General features: G+C 37.9%; 1 protein-coding gene across 1 annotated transcript in view; it reads left to right on the top strand.

Moving 5' to 3' along the window:
* The first annotated feature begins 6,400 nt into the window (after positions 1 to 6,400).
* Positions 6,401 to 9,001, top strand: part of LOC109220401 (amino-acid permease BAT1 homolog) — a 10,696-nt gene continuing 8,095 nt past the window's right edge. Inside the window, exon 1 of the mRNA XM_019384874.1 lies at positions 6,401 to 6,663. Coding sequence (XP_019240419.1) covers positions 6,545 to 6,663 — 119 coding nt within the window. The 5' untranslated portion in view covers positions 6,401 to 6,544. The remainder of the gene's footprint in view (positions 6,664 to 9,001) is intronic.

Here is a 9,001-nt window from a genome sequence, read left to right as displayed (position 1 = left end):
AGGTCTTTTGTGTTAAGTCCTAGGGTCTTTTTTATTTGTTTTTTTCCAAAAGAAGAGTCTAGAAGGGCTCCCTAGCCTGGCTTAATGGACTAATGCGATTGGCCAGAACTGAGTTCTAAAACTCTTAAAATGTGATCCAACACCTTAATTGACTCCTTTTAAAATAAAGATAAAAATACTTACACAATGCCAAAAAGCTAACATGAAACTATTATATATTTTTTGGTATTTCAAGATTATGTAAAGATAAAAATAAGTTACTGTTTTGTATATTTTTATATTTAAATTTACGAAAGATACGTAAGCTAAAATATTTTTTTGTAATTTTCCATTTTTATGACGAAAATAAAGTCAAGAAGTCAAAAATAGTTGAAATAGCTATATTAGGCCTAAATTTAATCTTTTCATGCTAAAATATAAAAAATCTTGGGGAGGGTCAAAAATCACATGTCTACATTCGTTTAGGACATGTCAATTACAAAACCTTGCAGAAGTTAATTAATTTAGAAGTATTGCCTAAATTCGAGTGTAATAAATCAAAATGTCAAATATGTGTTGAATCTAAGTTTGTAATGCATCCTTATAAGTCTGTTCAAAGGAATTCAAATCCTTTAGACTTAATTCATACTGACATTTGTGATATGAGGTCGACACCGACTCGAGGTGGGAAAAAGTATTTTATTACTTTTATTGACGATTGCACTCGATATTCTTATGTTTATTTGCTTAATAGTATGGATGAAGCAATTGAAACATTTAAGCAATACAAGAATGAAGTGGAGAATCAATTGAATAAAAAGATCAAAATGATTAGAAGTGATAGTGATGGAGAATATGAATCTCCGTTTGCAGAAATATGTTCGGAATTTGGAATTATCCATCAAACTACTACACCTTACACACCTCAATCCAATGGAATTGCGGAAAAGGAAAAATCGGACACTAAAGAAAATGATGAATTCTTTATTAATAAGTTTCGGATTACCGCAGAGTTTGTGGGGGGAAGCTATCCTTACAGCTAATCGAATACTTAATAGAGTACCCCACAGCAAAACACAATCTATTCCATATGAAAAATGGAAATGAAGAAAACCCAACTTGAAATATTTCAAAGTGTGGGGGTGTCTAGCAAAGGTACAAGTTCCTTTACCTAAAAGGGTTAAAATCGGACAAAAAACTGTAGATTGCGCTTTCATTGGATATGCTACAAACAGTAAAGCATGTCGGTTTTTAGTCCATAAATCTGATAATCCAGAGATTCATGTTAATACGGTAATGGAATCAGATAATGCTGAATTCTTTGAAAGAATCTATCCGTATAAAACCGAATGCGAGTCGTTAAGTGAAAGACCTAAACGACCTCGGGAAGAACCTAAGGAAAATACTCCAAGTGTAGAAGATCCAAGGCGTAGCAAACGTCAAAGAACATCTACTTCCTTTGGACCAGATTTTGTGACATTCTTGCTTGAAAATGAGCCTCAAACTTTTAAAGCATCTATGTCGTCTTCTGATTCAGCGTTTTGGAAAGAGGCAGTCAATAGTGAGATTCAATCAATTTTGGATAACCATACATTGGAATTGGTTGATCTTCCTCCGGGAAATAAGCCTTTAGGTTTGAAATGGATCTTTAAACGGAAAATTAAAGCTGATCGCACTATTGACAAATATAAGTCAAGACTTGTTGTCAAAGGTTATAGACAAAAGGAAGGCCTTGATTACTTTGACACTTACTCGCCAGTAACCAGGATAACATCTATTAGGGTGTTAGTGGCACTAGCGGCCGTGTATGGTCTTGAAATCCATCAAATGGATGTTAAAACAACTTTTTTAAATGGAGAATTGGAGGAAGAGGTTTACATGGAACAACCTGAGGGTTTTGTGGTTCCTGGTAAAGAAAAGAAAGTGTGCAAACTTGTTAAGTCGCTTTATAGACTTAAACAAGCACCCAAACAATGGCATGCCAACTTTGACCAAACAATGTTGGCAAGTGGATTTAAAATCAACGAGTGTGACAAATGTGTTTACATTAAAAACACTCCAGCTCATGAAGTCATTGTGTGTTTATATGTTGATGACATGTTGATAATGAGCAAAAGTATGGCAGACATAAATGCTACAAAGCACATGTTGGCTAGCAAATTCGACATGAAAGACTTAGGAGTTGCTGATGTTATCTTAGGAATCAGAATTCACAAGACTCCACAAGGTCTAGCATTATCACAGTCTCACTACATTGAAAAGGTACTCGACAAGTTCAAATATTTGGATTTCAAAATTTCCAAGACTCCAATAGATGTGAGTTATGCACTTCAAAAGAATGAAGGTGAAAGTGACTCACAATTGGACTATGCAAGAGTATTGGGAAGTTTGATGTATATCATGAAATGTACGCGACCAGATATAGCATGTGCTATTAGCAAACTGAGTCAATTTACAAGTAATCTTAATCAAGTACACTGGATGGCAATGAAACGAGTTTTGGGGTATCTGAAACATACACAAAACTATGCTTTGCATTATAACAAATATCCCTTTGTGATCGAGGGATATAGTGATGCAAATTGGATCACCGGATCATCTGAAGTTAAATCCACGAGTGGATATGTTTTCACAATTGGGGGTGGAACAGTGTCTTGGAAATCATCCAAACAAACGTGCATCGCCCGTTCTACAATAGAACCTGAATTCATAGCTTTAGATAAGGCTGGTGAAGAAGCTGAATGTCTCCGAAATTTCTTGGAAAATATTCCATTTTGGCCCAAACCTTTGGCACCTATTTGTATACATTGTGATAGTCAAGTGGCAATAGGCAAGGCAGGGAGCGTTATGTATAACGGAAATCTCGTCATCGACGGAGACACAATACCGTTAGACAACTACTCTCTAGTGGTGTTATCACGATTGACTACGTTAAGTCAAGAGATAACGTGTCGGATCCACTTACAAAAGGCCTATCTAGAGAGGCAGTTGAAAGATCATCAAACGGAATGGGGTTAAGGTCTAGGACAAGTCATCATGGCGGTAACTCTACCTAGCAGACTGGAGATCCCACGAGCTAGGTTCAAAGAGATCAAACAAAGTTATCAATAATGGTTCAGCAATGTCGAACAAATCAACCAATTGTCGTGATGAAGACAATGCTAAAAATCGAGGTAAAGCATTAAGGCTTTTTGATGAGTCAATAAAGCTTAAAGCTTTTTAATGATTTGCTAAGTCTGACAGGATATGACCAGATAGTGTGTCTTTAGGATTACACGTTTAGGAATCACCTATGTGAGTGTGAAGTGTAAGTCGCTTTAAGGGGAATGAAAGTAAAGGCCCATTCTCTAAGCACTCATAAAATCAGGCGGTGTTCATGGCTGAAACGAACACAACCGTGAGAACCATAGATAGTTAAGGGTTGATTCTGTGACTTATGTTGTCTAGGTATACAAAAAAGCTCGACGGCTCAAAGATATCAAATCTACCGATTGACCGAGTATATCTGATATAAGTTCACTACGGAAAGTTCAAAGGAAAACCTACTTATCTCGATGCAATTAATTCTTGCATGTAAAACACACACGCGTCCGTGCATTCTTTTATTTTATATCCATTCCCCATTCATTGGGGGATTGTTGGGGTTTAAGCTTGGTGTAGCTTAAAGAGGGTGAATGGGAAATGGAAGGAAAAATGAAATATTTGAGTTTCCCTCCTTGGCAAAGCGACATTGTCCCATATTGGAGGAAGAAAAGAGTTTTGATGGGTATATATACAATTGCTCTTCTTATAGCTCTTAAAGAGTTAAGAAGAAGGCAAGCCTCGCGCCGTCGTCGTCGTCGTCGCTCGCTCGGCTCGGCTTCGGCTTCGGATTTGGATTCGGATTTGGATTTGGTCAAAGATTGATTGATTAATCTTTTTGGACAAAATTCCTTTTAGTTATTTAATTAATTAAATTAACTAATTAACGAAATTCAATCCGGAATAACCCATGACCCGCGACCCGGTCCGGTCCGTTTTTTTCCCGGATCATTTTAAATTTGTTTTCTAATTTTCCCGCAATATTCCTACCTGTTCCAACAGCTATAGCTGTTCTGAAAGGTTGCAAACCTTTTCAGAAACAGTGACAAATGGGCTATAAATATGCCTTGAATCCCAGAATTTTTACTTACTAGATTTTCTGATTATCTTCTTCTTCTTCTTCTTCTTCTTCTTCTTCTGCCCAATACTTTTCCAATGTGTTTTACGACCATTGAGTGGTTCGCCGTTAACCAGAGTTTTTGGTACCAATACGCTAGTAAGTTAAATTGTTCTATCATGGGAGGATATATTCCAGCACCTCGGGTACTTGGGGGGAATAATTTCCTCAAGGACACACTGTGTATCCAGTGGGCTCGATTTATTCCTCTATTTTTTTCCAGAATTTATTTTGTCGTTCTGGTTCTACTAACTTTCTGTTTCTGTTTTTCCAGAAAGTTTACTGTTTCTCCGTTTATTACAGCAATACAGATACACTAACACTACTTAGCTTTCTAATTAGATTTAATGTTTTTTCCGACAAGATTTATTTTCAACAGTGTAGAGACATTAAGGGTGTGTTTGGTATGAAGAAAAATATTTTTCGGAAAATATTGTTCAATTTTTCCATGTTTGGCTGGCTTAAATATTTTGGAAAATATTTTCCTCATGAACTCATTTAAAATTTTTCCCTATCAAGATAAGGGAAAACATTTTCTAAAACTCCTTCTCAACCTTCCCCACCCTATTCCCCATCCCCACCAACCCCCACCAAGCCACCCCGCCCCACCCCCACCTACCCACCCCACTTCCTCAACCCTCACCCCTACTCTAAATAAAAATATTATTAATAGTACTTTCTTTTAATATTATAGAGAGATTTTTTTTTATTTCAACAAATGAGCATTTTTATAATATAAAAATGTTTTTTATTTTTTATTTTAACAAGAAAAATACTTTCTTTTCATGAGGTAGAAAATATATTTTCTTTCATTTCAACAAAAAAAGTATTTTCTTTTATTGTTTAAAAAAATAATTCTTTTTCATTTCAACAAAATGAGTATTTTCTTTCCATGATGTAGAAAAAGTATATTTTTATTTCAATAAAAGGAGTACTTCATTTTCGTGTTGTTGAAAGAGTACTTTCTTTTTCAATCAAAAAAAGACTATTTTCTTTTTAATTATGGAGCACAAATTTCAACGTTATTTTTGCGTAAAAAAGTAAAGCAGCACATTAGTTCCTTTGAGTTTATGTGAATTTTTAGAAGAACAATTAAATTCTTGACAAAAATAGAGTCCTGAGAACGTTGGGTATTTGGGGGGGAGGGGGAGGGGAGGGGGAGGAGAATAGCATAAAAAAATATTTTCCTAAAAAAAAAAAATTTCTACTCTCTAACCAAATACTAGAAAATATTTTTCGGAAAAAGATTTCCACTCACCAGCCAAACAAGGACAAATAAGTGATAAAACCACTCATTTTTTATGAAACATTTTCTAAGAAAAACATTTTCCTTCCTAAAAAACACACCCTAAGTTTCTTTTTAAGAAAATACAATTTTAGAATGATTCGAAGTAAAAAATTATGACAGTTCACTTGACAAAAGAGTAGGTTGACAATACTCAATAGAGGTATTGTTTTTCAGCACGTCTAATAAACTAAGAGGCTCCAAAATTTGAATAAAATAAAGGTGGGGCTGTTTAGGCAGCCCAAATGTTGTATTTGTTTTTTTCCATAAGAATAGCATGAGTTAGCTAGTTTTCGGGCTGGTAAGTGAAAAATAGTCAATATTTGCAAAGTTATTGAAAATAGCCACTATTTTATACGAAGATAAAATCTCGAGAAAATATCCTAACTGAAACACGGAAAGTTCCAGCATAATATGATGCATTATGGAGCTCCTGCGTATAAACTTCCAGCACATTATTAAATTCTAGCACATTATGCTGGAATCTCTTATATATAAAAGTCGAACTCCAACATATTATGCTGGAAATTTTTCGGATTTTTAGGGGTGTTCTTGTTCAAATTTTACTTTTACATGAAAAAGTGGCTAAATTTCGATTACTTATGAAACCGTGGTTAATTATTAAATAGCAGTTGTAAATTAGGCTATTTATGTTTTTTTTTTTTTTTTGCACGAATTCAGATTTAGTTGGGCCTCAGTGCGGTACCGGACACGGGATCGGAAACAAAGAAAAGGTGGTCCAGTTTTCTTTTTTTCTTTTTGTATTTTTTTTTATTTTTTACATTTTCTTTTTCCTATTGGCTGTATATATAAGCATCAATGTCATGATAGACATGTATACTATAATAGGTACAATTTATCACTAACCAAGTCATGTCACTGATAAAATATCTGCAGAATTCTGATTTTTCCATGTTTATTGTGAATCTTTCTGCATCTTTATATATATGTGAAAAGCCAGGCAAAAGGCTACACACATTCATTCTTCTTGTCCCTGAACTTGAGGGAGAGAAATTCAGTGTCTCATTTTATAGTTGACAACTTTGCATATAGTGTGTGGATCATATTTCAGTGTCAAAACTATGAGTCTTCGAGTAGCCGATGGTGTAGTTGATTCGGACCACGCTCATGGTGTAGTTGACTCGGACCATGCTCGTCTCCATGAGCTAGGATACAAACAAGAACTCAACCGCGATCTCTCGTGAGTACCCTGCCTATTAATTTTAATTTCTTGATTGTTCACGCGATATAGGTGATATCAATTAATTGGAAATAGTTATGTTAGTATACTTACTTTAGGTCCTACGTTATCTAGGCGTCATCAAATGGAGAAAAAACATCTAGTAGTGCTTTTCATTTCTAGTTTTATTTTGTACTATGTTGGTGTGAGACGAGCTTAAGTGGAGAGACGACATGGTCACCAAGAATTCATATAGCTGACCCCAACTTGCTTCAGATTGAGGTGTAATAGCTATTTGGGAAAAAGATCCGAATTTGCCTTATGTATTACATTCGAAATTGCTCAATTTTGCCTTCACTTACACTTTTAGTTCATTCTTACATTTACCGTTAGCAAATTGTCTCGTATTTGCCCTTGTCATTAACACAGCTCTAACGTGTGAAATGGCCAGTAGACTCCACGTGTCCACAAATGTCTCGTATTTGCCCTAGTTGTTGTTATTATTATTGTTGTTGTTGATTATTTACCTTGTTTGCTCAAAAGTTATTACATATCTTATGAGTGCAAAACAATACAAATAATCACGGGAAAATCATAGCAAATTGTAATAATCCGTTGGACCAAATGAAAGAAACGAAAACAAGTGCTCAGACTTAGGGGGAGAAACATTCGAAACTTTTATTGATAATACTTGTTTGGTCTGCCTCTCCATGAAGAGGTTCAGAGCCTTATAATGGTGTTTTCTCTTCCCATAAGATGGGTATATTTTTCCCTTCTCTCTCCTGTCTATAGTGGAGAAGAAGCAGCCCCCTTTCTAGGGCTTCTACTCTTAGTATTTATAGCTGTGGGCTTCGTGAGCTGACAATAAGTGTCCGTGACCACGTTGGGATCTCGCCTTTATGGTGGCAGACAGGCCATGGCCTTGTTGATCGAGCCGGATGCGGGTTGAACATCGTCAATTCTGAGTGGTCGCACCACCAATCAATCATGAATTAGCTTGAAACGGGATTAACCTCGTTAATTATCGTGGGGTCGGATTCTGACCCATACAATTAGTCCCTCCGCTTATTGAGGTCGGGCCTTGGCCGAGCTCGATAAGTGGATTCCATTGGCTGTACTTCGAGAAACACGGATGGGGATGGCGACTGTTGCTTCGGTCGAGGCCGAATTCTTTTTGGCGATGGCCCTTAGCCTTGTAGAGTATTAGTATCCTGTTATTGGGCTGTCAAGTCATTGTTCGATCGAGGTCGAACTCTCCTTTTGGGCAAAGGCACTTGACCTTTTAGCTTACTTCGAGTGAGGTTGAGCTTCATTGTGCTCTGATTCTTACGTTTGCTTTGGAAACATACCCGTCGGCCATGGCGGACGGGTCGTATGTTGCACGGCCGAGGAGAATGAGGGCACGCTAGATACATGCTCGACGGTGTCAAAAAGAAAAAAATTTTAAGGCGCAAGGAGCACTTCCTCGGCATTAATAGGTCGTTATGACCATTTCGAGGGCGGGACGCCGACGGGTGATTTGCAAGGCCGCTTTACGGAGTCTGTCATAATGACGCACATTCCTATGGAATTGAACCGGCATGCGGTTGGTCACGTAGTTAATGGTGGCAGTTGGGATGCATGAGGGCCACTTGTATTGCCTATAAATAAAGGCTGAGGAATTCGTTTTCCATATTCTTATTGCTTGTCTGAGAGAAATTCTGAACAAGATTTTCTTATTGCTGTTTCACCTTCGTCTTTGTCCCCCGAACTTCGTTTCTTTCTCGTTATTGTATCAACAATGGCAGGCATTTCTTCCCAAAACGTTCTTCCGACGGACCTTCCGGTTAATTCACCGGTGATCGAGGGGCCAACTTCGGCGATGGGAGGTGCAGAACCGGTGGAGACTGGCGAGGCTCCGTCGGTCGACGAGATAGTATCTCTGCCCGGAGCTCCGATGACTGATTTCACCGCCGACGGTGGGGAGGATCAGGTGGATAAAGCCCCATTAATGGGGGAGATTGGGATGTCTCGACTGCGGGGACAGGGGGTTATCCCTGGCTATGCTGACGTCATTCTCGCTAGAAGCGAGGAGAGGGTCCACACCGACCGTAGGGGATACTGCGTCTTTTACGCCTACCCCTTCAAGTTAGGGTTTAAGCTCCCGCTCCCAATGTTGGTGGTTGAGTTCTGCCGTTATTACGGGGTATGCCCGGGTCAGCTTACTCCTTCTCTTTACAAGTTGTTAGCGATGCTCATCAAATACGCAGAATTGGCTGGTAGGGAGATTACGCTGCAGCATGTGCTTAGCCTCTACGCCCCACAGAGGGTTCGGGGTACCATGATTCGAGCGTGCCCTCGCGGGACGAGGGGCATGACT

The sequence above is a fragment of the Nicotiana attenuata genome, unplaced genomic scaffold (assembly GCF_001879085.1).
Source record: "Nicotiana attenuata strain UT unplaced genomic scaffold, NIATTr2, whole genome shotgun sequence".
Classification (NCBI taxonomy): Eukaryota; Viridiplantae; Streptophyta; class Magnoliopsida; order Solanales; family Solanaceae; genus Nicotiana; species Nicotiana attenuata.
This window is presented reverse-complemented; position numbering and strand designations above follow the sequence as displayed.